The sequence below is a fragment of the Mastigoproctus giganteus genome, chromosome 9, assembly GCF_048544385.1.
Source record: "Mastigoproctus giganteus isolate SK-2022 chromosome 9, ASM4854438v1, whole genome shotgun sequence".
Lineage (NCBI taxonomy): Eukaryota > Metazoa > Arthropoda > Arachnida > Uropygi > Thelyphonidae > Mastigoproctus > Mastigoproctus giganteus.
Window position 1 is genome coordinate 206,083,763 of NC_143583.1, and position 19,018 is coordinate 206,102,780.

The following is a 19,018-nucleotide window of genomic DNA, read 5'->3' on the forward strand; positions in this document are numbered from 1 at the left end:
GTACGATAAATGACTTTTGTTTTATGTTTGTGTCATTGCATTTGAGAAACTGACAGCTCACATAATATATATACGATATATAATATATATATATATACTCGTGTGTGTGGGGGGGATATCCCTTAGCTCCTGGAAATTCTCATTTTTTTAACGCAGTCAGGTAGCTTGTGGGGCTTAGTGCTTGAGGGGAGCTGCTGTATGAAAATCATAACAGTGTCCATTGACAACAATAGTAAGGTAGAGAGAAAAATTAATTAATAAATAAATAAATAACCCCCTACAACTTAGATTTGATTTCTTCACCAAGCTTAACCGTGAGTCCCTTTCTTTAGTTAATACGGATATAGTGCCATAAAAAGTCTAAAAGGAAATATTTTAAATTTTTGATAAAAAGGAAATAAGATTTTTTAAAGATGAGGGAATAAGGGGGGGGAAGTTAAACTGCAACTCATCTACGACTATCTCAGTACAAAGCACCAACCAGCACAGAATCCAAAAGGACGTTTTCTGCCACTAATTAAATATGTGCCAAAATTAGATCAAGTTTAAACCAATAACACGTTCAGTTTCTTCAGAGCTCATTTAATTCGGACAGGTAGTGTGGATGCTTATTTTTTGTTTTTAGAATAACTGTATGTTTAATAATTTTTTGCTAGAATATTTATTATTGTAATAAAAGTTTGATTTAAAAACGTGAATTCAAGTAATTATTTGTTTTTTCCTTACTTTATTGCACCTAATTGTCATCAAAATTTACTGGTATCCCAGTTTCATAAATTAAAAATAACAAAATACCAGTACAGTGGTGCCTCGCAATTCGACTATAATCCGTCGCCAAATTAGAGTTGAATTGCAAATTTGTCGAATTGCAGGTGAATATTTTCCATCTAAGTTTATGGAAAATTGATTAATTCGTTGTCTGAGAGAAATACACAGTATTATTGACTTTACTATATTCTACCATATAACAAACGAAATTACAAAATACATAATGAGTACATACATTTCATTGAGCCTTAGATGTTGGAAGGATGTTTTATTTATCTTGTTCTATCCTTTCTCTTCTCCTCTTGGCTTGAATGGGGATGAGGAATTGATCAAGAGTGGACTGTCTCTCCCTCTTTTTCAAGATAGCCTTGAAGTGATGCATAGTAGTGTTGTTAAACAAGTCTGTCATTCTAGTTACAACAGCAGTGTTGGTGTGCCATTTTAAACAAGCAGACTGCACCTTCTCCCAGCGGAATAAAATTTCTTTAATGGCAGCTGTTGGCATTGGCCCTTTTTCCCTGTCTTCTTCTTCAAGTGAAATTTCCTTTTCTCTCCCTTTTGCTTCCTGTTCTCTGAGTGTTTTGAGTTCTTCCACGGTTGGTTCATCATCGTGATCCTCCACAAGCTCTTCCACATCAGCCTCATCAACTTCTCCTATGTCGAGGTTCTCCGCCGTTGAAATGATTTCTCACATGGCCGCAATTGCTTCTGATTCTTCAGCGGCTTGGACTGCATTGTTGTCATCACGAAAAAAGGAAGGAATGAGTTTCTTCCATGATGCACGAAGGGTCCTCTGTGTCACTCCCTCCCAGGCAGTTTTAATAAAGGAAATAGCGTGAAGAATATTGAACTCAGTCTTCCAGAACTCCTTCAGTGTCTTATCAGAAGAATGATTCACGTCAAAAAGCTGTGAAAAGTCAAAGCCTTGGTTGGTGTAAAGTTTTTTAAAACAGGCAATTACTTCTTGATCTATGGGTTGGATCAGTGATGTGGTGTTTGGAGGCAAAAACTGGACTTTGATGAAATCAAAGTCAATTTCAAGAATGTTTGCCAAGTCTTGGGGGTCGGCACTAGCATTGTCAAGAATCAGCAGTGCTTTCAAAGGTAAATTGTTGTCAATGAGGAATTTTTTTACGCTCGGAGCAAACTCCTCAAAAATCCATTCTTTGAAGACTTTCTGGTCTGCCCAGGCTTTTGCATTGGATCTCCACATCATTGGTAGTTTGGACTTGATGATTTTCTTCCCAAAGCAGCGAGGATTTTTTAGAGTGGTAAACGAGAAGTGGCTTTACTTTAAAGTCTCCGCTTGCATTTGCTGCCAATAACAAGGTAAGCCTATCTTTCATTGGCTTATGTCCTGGGAGCGTCACTTCTTCTTGCGTGATGTATGTTCGATTTGGTAAGCGATTCCAAAATAACCCAGTTTCATCCCCGTTAAAAATTTGCTGTGGCAAGTAGCCTTCCTTCGTGATTAAATCTTCAAATTTTTTCACAAACTCTTCTGCAGCCTTTTTATCTGCACTAGCTGCTTCCCCATGTCTGAGAACACTATGGATACGTGTTCTACCTTTGAATCTGTGAAACCACCCACGACTTTCCTTGAATTCATCAGTTTGATCTGAGATATGTCCTAGAATTTTCTTCTGCAAGTCTTCAAAAATTAACCTAACCTTCTCACAGATCATTGTCTGAGTTACTGGATCTCCTTTCATCTGTCTTTCTCTAATCCAGGTAAGAAGCAGCTTTTCCATTTCTTCATTGATTAAAGATCTGTTTCTGTCAGAAATTTTCATTGCTCCAGCGAACACCCTAGCACCTATAATCTTGTCTCTTTGTTGACCTAGGGATGCCATACTCTTGAACTACATCTGTAATTGTTCTACCTTTCTGCACTTTTTCTATAATTTCTTTCTTCTTTTCTATGCTCAACCAAGTGTGTTTCTTTCCAGAATTATTCCGCTGTTCACTTCTCTTTGGACCCATTATCAAATTTCACTCAAAAAATAAATAACTGCCAAAGCACAAAATTTTTTACTTTATGAGAAATGCAGAATTATAAATTAGCACAAACAACTAGAGCAAACATGAACTCAGACTACGATTATTAACGAGATAATATTGTCTCATAACTGAGGAAGAAATAACGGCATACCTGTAGCTATCTTTGAGGGCGGCTAACGTAGCTGAACGATTGAGGGATCTATTCCTGCTTTATCTATCATTGGTTAAATGTTACTGTCGCTCTTTAATACCATTAGTTAAAATGTATGAAGCAGCCGTCACTATTTAGTAACGTTAAACGCAGTTACATAGTCCAGCAAAGAATTCTATCGTGCAATATCATGTAGCGTTTGCGCTGGTCCGCGAAATCCGACTGTCGAATAGCGGTATGCCGAATTGCGAGGCACCACCTGTATTAAGATTTTGACCGGTATTGTGAGCCCTAGTCATAACATGGGTACAATTGGTTACTTCAGTTATACTCATTTTATTTAAACGATTCATTTGATTTTATGTCCATCACTGCCCCAAACCAGATAGATGGCCTCCAGAACAGAACATACATAGCAGGTGTGGGTAAGAATTTCTTATGTATCCTGTCCTCAATATCTACATGTTAAGAGTGGAAATGGATAGTTGAGAGGAAATCATGATGACACTTAAAATGGTCTCACTCAAAAGACCACACTTATCCTTATTGACAAACAGTTCTACCTTACCCTGCCGTGTAGCAGTTCTGTGGAAAGAAGCAATATTTGTATCAGCATGACAATGCTCCATGTTAGAAAGCATGATAAGTACAGTATTGGTGTGAAGTGAGTAATATGGTGAACCTGCTTCCCTGGCCAGAGCCCAATCTGGATCCAGCTGTATACTTTTGGATGTTTTGAAACAACCAAGAGCCAGCACTAATGGCAACCTTACAGGAGGTGTGTTCTGTCTTTGCATGCAGATACTTGTAGAAAGTGTCCCACAATAGGTTATTCATATCATTATAGCTTGATGAGGTCATGCTCTATAATAAAAATTTCTTTTGTCTAACTTTTTTTTTTTTGTCTTTTCATTTAGTGTCCCAGTATATGTTGTAGGATAATGTATCTAGATATGTACGAGACATTCTCTGATAATATGTTTTCACCAAAGTTTATATTTATCATTTCAGGAATTAAAGAGTATATCTTCCTAGTCTCCTACACTAAATTTAAACTGTGGAAAGAGTAAGTAACCTCTTTGAACATTTTAATTTCCACTGGAACTGACAATGAAGCCAGATCCTATGATATTGAAACAAAATTATCTTGTAGTATGACTTTTGAATGTATGCATTTTTTTATTTTTATACAGGACCTGCTTAGTCTACAAAATGTATTCATCTGTGAAAATTCTTGAAGGAGGTACCAATTCAGTGTTAAATCAGAAGGATATAAATTCTGAAAACTTAGCAAAATCAGAAACTATTACTGTTACTAACACATTGTTACCTAATGATAAACAAAAAAACAGTGTTATGTTGCACAATTGTCCCGACTGTGAAATGAGCTTCACTCGAAAAAGCAAGCTTAATAGCCACAAAGTAATACACAACAGAAAGTTGGAAAGTGATGCATCTGAAAGTGATATGAATATGAGTTGTTCTGATAGTGATCCCACATACTTTCCAGAAGAAAGTGACAAAGAACGATTAAGAAAAGCACTTATCAAAGAAGAATATATTATTGGTGATATTTTAACTAAACATCAAATCAGCCATGTGAGCTGTTCTAATGAAGGGAAAGAATTTAACAAAGTGTGCTCTGAAGGAGATGAAATCAATGTGACAAATAAACATCAAAACAGCATTATCTCATCTGATATTGATAAAATATGTATTGAAAATTATACAGGAGCAGTACAATTCAGTGATAAGGACTTAACAAAAAAAAAGACAAACACTTCACAACATGAGGTGACAAAATTTCTGAAAATGAGTGGGAAATTTACGATACCAGAAACTGTTTGCAATAATGGTAAGAAATTTGTGTGCCCTGGATGTGGATGTAGTTTTTGTACAAAGGGTGATTTGTTCAAACACAACAGGATAAAACTAAACGAACATTACCATTACATTTGCTGTGTGTGCAACTCTTCTTTTAAAGATCGGTCTAATTTATCAAAACACTTTATTGTACATAATGGACAAAGACCTTATGCTTGTTCTTTATGTGAGAAAACATTCCAGAGAAGTGCATCTTTGAAAATACATCTCAGAATGCATAACGGAGAGTTACCATTCCACTGTTCTTTATGTGAATCAAGTTTTAGTAGCAGAATAGTTTTAAAAAAACATGTTCAAAGACACATAAAGGTTGTTTCAACTACTTGCAGAATTTGTGGAAAACACTTTGATCGTAGATCAGACTTTTATGCACATAAAAAAAAATGTCATATCAAGGAAAAGAAGTTTTTGTGTCTAATTTGTGCAAAAAAATTTATGAGTCAACGTTATCTTAACGAACACAGTATCATTCATTCTGAAATGCTGAACTACAAATGTTCAGCATGTAATAAGTGCTTCCGTAGAAAGAGAGATTGCAGTCACCATTTTAATGAGCAACATACAGTCCGAGACAGTTGTGCATGTCCAATCTGTAAAAAACAATTTAAATATGAAAGAAATATCCAGAGGCATATATTAGCTGTGCATGATAATTACCGTCCATATAGCTGCAGTATGTGTGAAACTAAATTTTTTGATAAAAGAAATTTATTAATGCACGTGAAATTACATGGAAAAAAACCACCTTTAAAATGTAATTGCTGTTCAAAGGAATTTCTGCATGGTCGCCATCTGGTTACACATCAAAGAGTTGTGCATGATATTAACAGCCTGCACAAATGCTCTGTATGTCAGAAAGAATATACTCGAAAAGATAATCTGCTGAAACATCGGCGAGAAGAACATGGCAAAGAATATGGAAACAAACCTTTAAAATGTAATTACTGTTCTGAAGAATTTCTGAACAGGCACCATCTGGTTACACATCAAAGAGTTGTGCATGATATCCACAGCCCGCACAAATGCTCTGTATGTCAGAAGGAATATGCTCGAAAATATAATCTGCGGAAACATCAGCAAAAAGAACACAGCTTCTACATGTCAGAAATAAAGAAAGAAATAAAAAATGAGACTGAAAAAAAAATACATCAGTGCTTCCTCTGTGACGAAACATTTACAACTAAGACAAGCTTAAGGAATCACAAGGCAAAACACCATAATTCTAATGATAAAAAATATAAAACTGTAAAAAAAATGCATCGGTGCTTCTGCAATGAAGCATTTACAACTAAGACAGGTTTAAGAAAACACAGGACAAAGCATCATAGTTCTAATGGGAACAAATGTCCCATATGCAAAAAAACTATTAATGCAAAGATTGTGTCATGTCATATTGCAAAACATCATAAATTTAATAAGAAGAGTGCATATTCTTTTTGTAGTAAATCTTCACAAAATGTTTGTCTCAAAAAACTTAGGGCAGGGCATCTGAGCCATAAATATTTATGGTCTGTAGATAAGACAGCATCAAATAACAAAAATGGTTTACAAAATCAAAATATGACAACACAGTCAGAAATCGAAGATTGCAAAACTTTTCCTACGCTACCAGAAAAGGAAAATTTTCAGCTGAAGAAGTCAGTACATGTTGAAATTGACAAATGTAACAATGCGGAGTGTAGAGGATCAGAGGACTTCAGTATGCATAAATTTTCTACAAATGAGAAAATCATTTTGGGCGAGACAGACCACCAAAATACCACTGCAAATAATGCTTTGAAAGATCAAACTATATCAGAAGAACCAGTTGTATATAGTCAAAGACTTATAAAGAGAAAGATCGTGCCTTTCATCCACAAGAAAATTTTCAAATGTTCACTTTGTAAAAAGCAGTTTGTCAAATTACGTTATCTAGAAAGGCATAATATGTCAAAATATCACAAAAAGATGGTACGTGTCAAGAAATTTAAAGACCATAGTATATTTGCTCAAGAGAATCTTAAAATGTCACGTGTAGAGAGTGATGTCCAACAAAATAAAAGCACAATTTCTCACCCACACTTTCAAAATGTATGTGGTGAAAATAAACATAATGAAATGTGTCTGCACTCAAATGGAATAAATGAACAAGAAAGAGTTAGAGTTGTGGAAGAACATCATTTAACTATAACTATGTTACATAATGCTGAGACAAATGAATTAGGTAAAAGCAAAGACAATTTTTTTGATAAGAGTGTTTCTTTTGAAAATAACAGAATTGTTCTATTTGAGGTGGAAGAAACAAGTCAGCTTTCAAATGAACTTATGGATGATAATTCCAATAACTCTGAAATCCAAGGTCTTGCACCTTCTGTAGAAAATGATAGCTACATAAGCATTTCTAAAAATTTAGAAAAGAATAGTATAATAGTCTCTGGGGGAAAAAACCAGCCTTCACTAGAACATATGGATGGTATTTACAACAAGTGCAAAATCAAAGAAAACATATTTTCTGTAGAAAATAATAGTTGTGACAAATATATGAGCACTTCTGAAAATGTAGAAAAGAATAGTCTAATAGTCTCTGTGGAAAGAAAATTGCTTTCATCGAAGCATATGGGTGATATTTCCAAGTGTGAAATTAAAGAAAACCTTGTACTTATAGAAAATAATAGTCACAATAAAAATATGGGCATTTCTGGAAGTGTAGAAAAGAATAGTGTAATTCCTTTAGAAAACAGTCAACCTTCAACAGATCATGTGGATGGTGTTTCCAGAAAAAGAGAAATTAAAGAGAACCTTGGTTCTTCAGTAGAAAACAATTACCATGATACAATGAAAGAAAACCTTGTACCTATAGAAAATAATAGTCACAATAAAAATATGGGCATTTCTGGAAGTGTGGAAAAGAATAGTGTAATTCCTTTAGAAAACAGTCAACCTTCAACAGACCGTGTGGATGGTGTTTCCAGAAAAAGAGAAATTAAAGAGAACCTTGGTTCTTCAGTAGAAAACAATTACCATGATACATATATGAGCATTTCTGAAAATGGAGAAAGTAATAATGTAATAGTCTCTGTGGGAAAAAAGCAGCCTTCACCAGAGCATTTGCATGATATTTCCAGTAAGTGTGAAATTAAAGAAAATGTTATATCTTCTGTAGAAAAACATTGTGTAATAGTCTCTGTAGAAAAAGGCCAACATTCAGCAGAACATGTGGATGATATTACCAGTAAGTGTGAAATTAATGAAAACCTTGTATCTTCTGTAGACAGTAACGACAACTATAAACATAAATATATTTCTGAAACCTTGAATCCCAATCCTAATAGTGTGAAACAGAACAACACAATAGTCACTATGGAAAAACATCAGTGTTCATTTGAGCATATGTATGATCTATCCAGTAAGTGTGAAACTGAAAAAAATCATGTACTGTCTGTAGAAGATTGTAGCCATAACCACAGACCTGAAAATAAAGATCTTCAAAAAATTAAAAGTAATAACTCTGATGAATACCTGGATGATTTTACCAAAGAATTAACTCCTTCATTAGAAATTTCATGGCAAACTAAGCATTCACGAGAACAGATTAAGGCTAATTCCACAGAGCATTGTAATATATGGATTGATAAAGATAATTTATCTACTATTGATAATGATAGTAATATATCCACAGGTCCGATTGTAAATCACTTGGATACTTGTACTGGGAAAATTGGATTAACGAGCAAACATGAGTGCAATAAATTGGGAACTTCAGTGAATGAAATTAGTTCATGTCATGAATTATCTAAAGAGCCAGTCAGAAAAGGAAATAGTTTTTCAAGTGATTTGCATAAAGATATAAATTTACCTGCTAAGGTGAAAGTGGAATTCTACCTTCATGATGAGTCTATAAATAATTTGCATTTTGACTGTTCTAACACTTCAAATAGGAATTACCTTAATAATCCAAAACACAGAATGATTAAAACCAAAAATAATTTTGAGTTGTTTCATATAAATGAGTATAATTCGCAAGAAAAAGGCCTGAATAAGGAAGAGTATATGCATTCCATTTGCAGCTCTCTAAGCCATTTCATGAAAACAGACCAGAACACACTTGAAAGTAGTACATTAAAAAATGAAAATTTAATGAACTGTGAACAAAGTGCAACTCTGGATGATTTCTGTCCACAGTCTGCAGTAGCTAGCTTTCATGATAATGGTATTCAGACAAAATCAGCATATTTACTGTCTCCTACAAAATGTAATGTACATAATTTTAATGATTATTTTTACTTATCTGACTGCGATGTAAATTACAAAGGCCAACTGCCCTTCCAAGAAGAAACATCATTCATCAAATCAGAGGAGTCTACAGTATTGCCAGCTAAGAAAATGTCCTCAAGTGCAATGGAATCTAAAATATCGGAGTCTGGTAGCCTCAGTAATTATATAGTAAATGATGATATTAAGGACTGTTTAAAAAGCTTTTCATGTAAGTGGAATATTAAAGGCAACAATCTAAATTTAAGTTCAACAGATAAAATACATATTGAAAACAGCCATTGCAGTAATGAACATCCCCATTATTGTACAGTTTGTAAGATAGGATTTACTGATCAACATATGTATACAGTACACACCGAAAGGCATAAAGTGGAAAACGATTTGCACAAACTGGCACAACAGCTGAAGAATGAAGAGGATTATGAATAATATGGCTTGTGTGCATGTGTGTGTGTGTGTACATATCTATATACGATTGACCTATATATGAAAGATTATATAGGTGTGTTGTGTGTATGCAACACACCTATATAATCATTCAGTACTTGTTCCTCATGAAGGTTTAAATTAAGAACTGGCTTCCCCCCTATTTTTAAGCAGTTTTTGTTAGCCCATCTATAACTGCCATTAACCAAAGCCTAAAAAGAGATTGTGAGTTATTAGATTAGCTAGAATTCATTGTCTTTGTTTTTATATTAAAATTGAACAATTGGTTGATTTTAACTGTTTATAGTTAAAGTGGGAGATAAAAATTTCCTTAAAGCCAATATTGAGAATTGTTTCAGTAGAATTTTTGCAAGCCAACTGATTTAAGCACAAATGGAAACTAACCTTAAAATATGCCTTCTGTTTTGATGTCTGTCACCTTAACCGAGTGATATAGCAAGTAGTGTTTTATTGTTGATTTTTTTTACAAAACGTGTCTTGATGTAATTTTAAATTTATGTATCTGATTCACTTTCAAAAAAATGAAAATAAATGAAAAAATCACAAACTTGAAAATAGCTTGTGATTAACGAGTTACATTATAAATGAGTTACAGTTTTTCTTTCTAACAAAAAATTTCATTTCTCTATGCGGAAGTGCTGTATAATATGATAATAAGTACCAGATGTCATTTTGAATGGTTTGTATTAACTATTGTATTTCTTATATTAAAAATCTTTTTTATAAGAATTTTTTGTACCGTGAATGAAATAAATTTTAGAAATAACTGAGAAACATGTAAACTTACATTTTCATAGTGTTTTTATCTCTTTGAGTTTTGCATTTCATCTAAAAGTATACAGCTTAACATTTTATTAATATTTGTTATAGAATCTAATATGCATTACCCTCAAAATAATATCAAGACGCTATTGTTTTCATAGTCTATTGAACCTTCCCATAAGAGCAAATGACTTGGACCGGTATGTAAAGAAAGCTTAAGAGCAGCCATACTAAGTTAATAGCACATGGAACTGAGCTCACTGATTTCAAAACTGAGTGCTATTGTCGGGTGTTATGTTGCTAGCTTGTTGATTTGTGTAATTAATGTCAGCCTACACGATCCAAAGTCAACATCAGTGATATTATGAAATTGAAGCATGATGGTACCACCACCATGCAACAACATATAGGAAGTAGAGGTCTGCACAGGCCTACATTTTTATTTTTACCCAGCCCAACCCGAGCCCTAATTTGTTTTTCAAATTCATCCCACCCCAAACCGATTTTTATCCCACCCCGATTGAAAATTTTTATATAAATAAAATCGCTAGCATTAGTTTCATAATAAAAAAAAATAAACTTTCAGATTCAAAATTCAATATTAATATATAACAATTATCAATTGTTAATTAATAATAATTATCAATTATATAAAAAACAATTATAAACAATAAATAATTGATAAACAGTTATATAAAAAAGAAAATGTAATAAATTTTGAATTTATCAAATTTAATATAATTCCAAAACGAATATTAATAATTAGAACTGACTATCACTTCTGTCATTGGAAATTTTCATTGTATTAATGATGCTTAAGCATTCACCTTACCTGTATTTCTGAAAATTATTGGTCAGTATTGGATATAGCAAAGAAGCGGTTAGAAAGTGTTACAAGTGAATGTTCTTAAAATTGAAAGCAGGTCAACCTGCTTTCAATGGTCAATCTTGGAACTAGGGATTAATGGTATTGAACTTTTAAGAAATACTGTATTGTATACTGTACATGTACAACTAAAAAGGGACTCATTGCCTGTGGACATAATGACTCATATCACACTCTTGATGACATAAATTGCAACTTAAAACCCACTTAAAAGGTTAAGGCTACTTTACTGAGAAAAAATACAGTCATTTCTAAGAAAGTGTACAAATTTCTGTGAATTTACGAGATGGAGAAGTGCATCTTACCTTATTGGTCAGTTAAGTGTCACCAGACTAACGCATTTTTTCTGAAAAATCTTTAAGAATTTAAATATATAAAAAAAATATTTTAAAAATATATATGTACGCAAGAAATACCCTGAAATAACAATTTAAAAATAACAATTTGAAATAACAATTCGTTCCGATTATTTGTACTCAACCCGAGCCCCAATATCCTTTGTGTTACTCAGCATGAGAGCCAGGCCTGACCCCATGCAGACCTCTAATAGGAAGACAACAGAAGCTCATTCCGTCGGCCAGAGGATTCTCAGAAAAATAGTATGACAGTCTTGTCAGCCATTCCTACAAAACATCAACAGTAGTTGAGTTCTATACATGCACACTATGTATGGAGTTGTATAGACTCTGTCTTCAGAGAGTGGTGGAATGTAAGCCAAACAGCAGCAGTCTTTCCTTATGTGTTGCAGCAAATGCCATAATTGGTCCATTGAACAGGCAGTGGAAATTGATGCCATGGAGTGACAAATCTGACTACATCTCTATTCTGATCAGCTGGGAGGAAATGTCACGGAGGACAATGTCTGCTGCCAGAGTACATTATATCAACAGTGAAGTTTAGAGGACATGGAGCTTTTTCCTATATTATGGCCTAAGCCAGGGATGACCAACGAGTTGATTGCAATCTACCAGTTGATCGCAGCTTTAATTTCGGTCAGTCACAACGAATTTTAAATATACAGTCATCGTTTGATTTGGCCACTCAAATATTCTACCAAAATTTTATATTGCACAGCGGGTATTTGCTACCTGCCCATTGTTTTTTTTTATGAAGTTTCAAAAATAGGAAAGAGCAGATTTTGAAAATTTTATTTTTGTTTTTTTTACATAATTGAAGATTTCATTGAAGGAGAAACACATTTCACCGTAATAATGTAAAATCCCACAATTCCAGCTGTCGGTATTACAGGTGACCCCCGCTTAACGCTGATCATTCGTTCCGGAAAAACAGAGCGCTAAGTGAATCCGCGCTAAGCGAGCGCCGCTTTCCCATAAGGTGACATATGTATTTATGAGCTGCGGTCGGTGCCATAGGATATTTCCTAATGAATAATAAACAGTAATGAAAAGATGCACAAATGTCGGTCAAAATATTTAATATTCAAATATTTGCACATATAAAATATTCTGCATTGCATACGTATAATTATGTGGTAACTACTTGCGTATCAAAAGTAAATTTAAAATTCCAATTAAAATAATGAATTTAATCATGAAAAATGTGTGGATTTTGAGTTGAACTTTGGCCCTCTTCCAAATAAACTAAAAGGGGTATTAATTTTAAATCCCCCGCAGCGTTACAACCAACAATAAAGTCAACCGATCCTTCGCCGCTTTGAAACCTGGCATGTTTTTTTCTTCTTTCAATATGAAACTTCTTTTAGGCATTCGTTTCCACAAAAGTCCTGCTTCAGCTATGTTAAAAACTTGTTGAGAAGTGTAACACATAATACCCCTCTTCAATAATTTTAACAAGTTCTTTTTTGAAAGTTTCGGCTCCTTGATCTGCACTTGCGGCTTCTCCCTGGATTTTAAATCTATTCAACCAGCCCTTACCAGTTTTAAATGGTTCCACATTTTTTTTTTTTTTTTTAGGCGAGTTTTCTTCAGATCATCATATTGGCTAATCTCTTTCTCTCTCTCTCTCTTTTTAATATTTAACTGAACTGAATTCTGCATTGGAATATTATCTTCAATAAAATTAAAGTCTTTCCATTTCAATCCTAATAGCCGGCCTAGCCCTAGTTGCTTGCAGTGGAACAGCTATCTTTCCCGCTACAAAAATTAATTCTTTATTTTTTTATAATTGTTCTTACAGTTAAAGTTGAAAGTCCTAAATTATGGCACACATCCGCTTGTCTTCGACCGGATCGATTCGCTTCAAAACGTCTAATTTAATTTTCAAATTCAGTCTTTTTCTTACATTTATAGTCTTCGTACTGCGCCCAGACGGTGTTGCTTTTTCATTCCTATCAGTCATTATTAGCTCTTCGAAAATGTAACGGCGTTGGTTGAATTAATTACGATACAATGTTCAAGTAAACTGTCCATTACGCGCGATGTCTAATACTCTACTGAGTGATGACTAGACTTCGGATAAATGCATATAACGCAAATATTACAAGCAATATACTGGATCATTTTTTAAAATGTTGATCTCGGAACTACGTAACAAGTCAGTGTACTGAAACTAAATTAGCGTGCGAGAAAATTTCACTGAGCGTGGGAAAATTTCTCAAGTCGGCGTGGGAAACGTTTTTATGCTGTTTTGCTATTCATTTTCAAGCTATCGACTCCATCAAATGAAACGATTTCGTTAATATGTCAAAAATGTAATCTGTAAAAGAGCGTTATAGTGATCTGTGACAGCGTTATAGTCAGATACGGGTTATAATATAAGAACAGCGTAAAGCGAACCGCGTTATAACGGGGGCCTGCTGTATTGCAAATTCAGTAAGATTTGAGTTTACTACCTGTTTATAATTAAGATTGTACTAACAGAAAAGCTCAATAAACCGTAAAGTGCAGATTGTTTTGTGGTCATGACCTCCATAAATAGCTTTAGAGAAATATCACAAAGGCATTTAAAACTAATTCTTCTATGGATATAACCAAACAGAGCAATAAACAGTGGTGTGTTTGTCCGGTTATTTTGGAAACAACTTCCTCATTTGGGAATCATCTTCATCAGTTATCCTACGTTAGCTGCTCAGACAATATTTTTCCAGTTCATGCAACTTAGTGTTTTAATCGGTAAGCATTGCTTTTGCTGATTTAATAACTGAACAGTAATTACTGTATATGTTAATTTAATACCTTTCGATTTAAAATGAATACTACGAAAAAGAGTAAAACGTATCATTTTCATCAAGAGTGGGAACTAAAATACTTTTTTGTAATTAGCATTAGTAGAGGCATTTCATGCAAGAAAGCAAGCTTATGCAGCATCAGCCAAAAAAAAAAAAAAAAAAACCCACTTCCACTTCACCCCTCTGTTCGTTCAAAATACCTGTCCAGCTGAGCCTTAAATTTATTTAGGCTATCAACCTCCACTACAAGGGATGGAAGTCTGTTCCACCAACCAACCACCCGCTGGCTAAAGGCAAATTTCCGCACGTCTATCGTACATCTGTCTTTCCTCAGTTTGAATTTATGCCCTCTCAGGTGATTATTCTGAGCTAGAGGAAGAATCCCATCAGCATTCAGCATGCTCAAACCATTCAAGGCTTTCTACACCTCTATCAGATCACCTCGCTGGTGCCTAGTCTCCAGACACTGTAATTTGCAAAACTTAAGCCTTTCTTCGTAAGAGCACCCCTTTGTTCCATTCACTAATCTTGTTGCCCTTCTCTGTACTCATTCCAGCAGCTCTACATCCTTCTTGAAATGAGGCCTCCAGACCTGTATACAGTACTCTAGGTGTGGCCTGACCATTGCCTTATACAAGGGAATAATCACCTCCTTATCCCTGCTGGAAAAATTCCTGTATATCATTGACAATACTCCATGAGCTACTCTTGCAGCCCATCTGCACTGCTCAGAGAACTTCATATCTGCCTGCACAACCCCCAAGTCCCTTTCATTCTCTACCACTGTCAGTGTAGTACCACAGAGTTGATACGTTGCTCTGGGGTTGCTGTTTCCCATGTGTAGTACTTTACATTTGTCAATGTTAAACTTCATTTGCCACCTCTCAGCCCATCTGCTCAACCTTTCCAGATCCTGTTGCAGCAGCATACTGTCAGTAGTGTCCTTGACAACCCTGCCAACCTTTGTATCGTCTGCAAACTTGGACATTAAGCTTGATATACCATCATCAATATCATTTATAAATACAGAAAACAATAATGGACCCAACACTGAGCCCTGAGGGACTCCACTAATAACATTAGTCCACCATGAGCAGTGTCCATTGATTACCACTCTCTGTCTTCTCCCCCTCAACCACCCCTTTATCCATAGCAGCAATTTGCCTCCAATGTCACACTGCTCCAATTTGTGTAGCAGTCTTCCATGTGCAACAGTATCCAAAGCCTTTCTAAGATCCAAGTATATAATATCAAAGCTATTCCCTGCATCATAAGATCCAATCAAATTGGTCAGGCAAGACTTCCCCTTAACAAAACCATGCTGTGTCCGAGCTATAACTGAAGTCTTGTCTAAATGATCCTGCAGTGCTTCTTTAACCAGTGCCTCCATTAATTTTCCTGGAACAGAAGTTAAGCTCACAGGTAATGGTGAAAGAAAAACGTTGCTGTTTGATTTGCAACTTCCGTGGCTATACCCAAAAAAGGAAATTTAGAAAGGCACTTCAATGCACTCCGTGGTAAATACCAATCGGATTTTCTGCCGAAGTGACCTTAGAAAAAATAAATTAGATGAACTTAAATCCAGATTATTCACGACACCTAATTTACAATCTAAAGCAGTAACTGTAGCATAATTTAAAGTGAGTCATCTAGCGAAAAAATGCAAATCATTTCTGATGATCAATTCATCAAAGATGCATTTTTAGAAATAACAGATTCTGTTTTTGAAAATTTTAAGAACAAAAATGAAATTAAAAGTGCCCTTCAAGATCTGCAATTATCTCGAAAAAATGAGTAAAAATGTGAGTGAACAATTGCGTGCTGATATTGTTAATTGCGTGTACTTTTCTTTACAGCTGGATGAATCTACAGATGTCAGTGATACAGCTCAGTTGCTCGTTTTTATTTGTATGGTTTTCGATGATTCTGCCACTAGAGAATCTGCTGGGTATGGTTTCATTAAAAGAAAGAACTAGAGGTCTTGATATCTTTAACTCATTCAAACATTTTATTGAAAAAATTAAATTGCCAGTATTTAACCTCGTATCAGTAACAACAGATGGAGCTAAAGCAATGACTGGGGCATCTTAACGGATTCATCGCATTGTGCCAAAAGGATGATGAATTTCCAGATTTTTTGAGTTACCACTATCATCCATCAACAAGTGTTAGCCAGCAAAAGATTAAATACTAAAAGTGTTATGGACATCGCTTTCAAAATCGTGAATTCCATCAGAGGACAATCTCTTCAAAGGAGACTTCAAAATGCAACTTGATGAAAAAGAACCAGATCTAATATTACACACAGATGGGGGGGGGGGTTGCTGAGTCGAGGTAAGTTTCTACAGAGATTTCGAAATTTGTTGACCGAAGGAGAGATGATTATCAGCAGCTACAAGATACGGAGTGGTTGTGTGATATGGCTTTTTTGGCAGATTTTACCAGCAAATTAAGTGATCTGATGGAATTACAAGAAAAAAAATAGTAGTATTTCTGCATATAAATATCAGTTTTTGGCAATGGCTAAGGATCGCAAAGAAAAATTCCACCATTCTGCAAATATGCAAATTCATTTGCAAAATATCCTGTTTTTGAATTTAATAGTGAGAAATATGTTTCTGAAATTGAGAATGTTGTGGACGATTTTGAAACCAGATTCAGTGATTTTAAAATAATTGAAGACATTGTGGAAATAGTACCTGATACTGTGGAAATAGTACCAAGAATTTACACCGAGATTGAGAGACTTCGTAATGAACAGAAAACTCACTACACCATTATTATGGGGGACTTCAATGCTAAGGTTGGAAAGAGACAAAACTGTGTGGAAAGGGAAACTATAGGAAATTTTGGAATTGGTGAAAAATGAAAGAGGGGAATGAACACTTTTCAAGAAAAAGGTGGACATGGAAGAGCCCAAATGGATTAACAACTAATGAAATCGACTTCGTCCTCATTACACAGAAGATATATTGTGAACAATGTTATCCTGAACAAGGTAAATGTTGGAAGTGATCACAGAATGGTAAGATGCAAGAAAAGAAAGGAAAAAAAAAACTGACTCGAATAAATAATACAACGGGTTTTGAGATAACAGAAAAGGAGAAAAAGCAGTATGTAAATAAATATGATCTTTATTATAAGATTCATAGGTACATGCAGTTAACCTACCTTTACGGCGCCTCCGTAGCCAGGTGGGAAGGAGCAGCAGTGCGTAGCACACGCTTCTTGATTAGACCGGGGTTCGAGCCCGTCACCACCAAATACAGAGCATGCGGAAAGGTCAGGGAATGACCACCGCACCGGAGCAATATGGCCTTAGTTGCTAATGCCCCTAAAAAAAAAAAAAAAAAAAAAAAAAAACCTACCTTTACAAACCCTTCACGGCACCAAGCCAAGTGTAACTTAAAAAGTTTGAGCTTCTGAAGGCCTTTCAGTGCCAAGATATCGACTAGGAATACAACAATTTTCTGCACGTGATAAAGCCCGAGAAACCTATAGGTAAAAAGTAATCCAAAGAAGAAAAAATTAGTCAAGAAATACTTGTCGTGATGAACTGAAGATGACAAATGAAGAGCAAGATAAACACTGACAAGGACAAAATTGAGTACTGAGTAATGCAAAGCCATTAGAAAGGCTCAGAGAGGACAGAAGATTTAACATTAGAAAAGTAGAACAAGCATTAAGGGAAAACAAAGGACAAATCAGCATTCATGTGCAGTAATACAGAAAAACAAATGATACTGAAACTGAAGAATAGAGTTGGTGTACTTATAAATGGCATAGTTCAAATAGCAGAAAACTACTATAAAGAATTATATAAGGAACAAGCAAATCATGCAAGCAGTGGAAAAGATGAATCAAATTAACAACACGACACCTGATATCATTCCTGATAAGCAGAACATGCATTGAAGAAAATAAATCAGAAAGTCCCGTGTGAAGATGAAGTTACTGTAGAGAGTTGTTATAATTGGGAGGAAGAGATATGACACAAACTGGCAAGTCTCTTCACAAAGTACATTAGGAAAGGTGTGACACCTAAGGAGTTGAATAATGTAATCATAATTTTGCTGCATAAGAAGAGATATATCAGAAATTCAAAATTATGGACGAATTAGCTTGTTGTCCACAAGGGTTATTACTAACATTAGAAAAAATTATGAGACTCAACCGAAAGAGCAAGCTGGCTTTAGGACAGGATTCCTAAGTATGGATCACCTTCATGTAACACTGCAGCTAATGGAGAAAGCAAATGAACATAAAACACCATTATGTCTGGCATTTGTGGTTTATGAAAAGGAAGTTGATTTCATACAGCATAAGGCAATGTTTTGGGCACTGGAAAGGAAAGGCATAGACACCCCATACATTATGATTTTAAAGAAAATATTTGTGACTAGACAATGACTAGCAAATTTAAAATTAAGGAAGTTCTACAAGGAGACACAATATTTCTGAAGTTGTTTATTATTGCCTTTGAAGAAGCTTTGAGAAGATTGGACTGGTTGCAGAGAAGAGTCAGTGTGAATGGTGAGTTCCTAAACCATTTACGATTTTCAGATGGCATTGTGATCATAAGTCGCGATCCCAAATAATTAGAAGAAAATCTTCATTAATTATGCAGAGTTAGTAAAGATTTCGTACTAAAGATGAATATGACTAAAACAAAAGTAATGATGAACAAGTATGCCACAGAAACGAATATAATCATTGA

The 19,018-nt window shown here is 34.8% G+C and overlaps 1 protein-coding gene across 1 annotated transcript; it reads left to right on the plus strand.

Moving 5' to 3' along the window:
- Nucleotides 1-3,903: 3,903 nt before the first annotated feature.
- Nucleotides 3,904-9,819, plus strand: LOC150081072 (uncharacterized). The gene is made up of 2 exons (XM_090382003.1): nucleotides 3,904-3,986; nucleotides 4,114-9,819. The coding sequence occupies exon 2, from the start codon at nucleotides 4,133-4,135 to the stop codon at nucleotides 9,485-9,487; it is 5,355 nt and encodes a 1,784-aa protein (XP_090238129.1). The 5' UTR covers nucleotides 3,904-3,986; nucleotides 4,114-4,132; the 3' UTR covers nucleotides 9,488-9,819.
- The last annotated feature ends 9,199 nt before the right edge of the window (nucleotides 9,820-19,018 follow it).

Excerpts from the sequence above, each read along its gene's own strand:
- LOC150081072 (XM_090382003.1), top strand. The coding sequence starts at position 4,133 with ATGTATTCATCTGTGAAAATTCTTGAAGGAGGTACCAATTCAGTGTTA.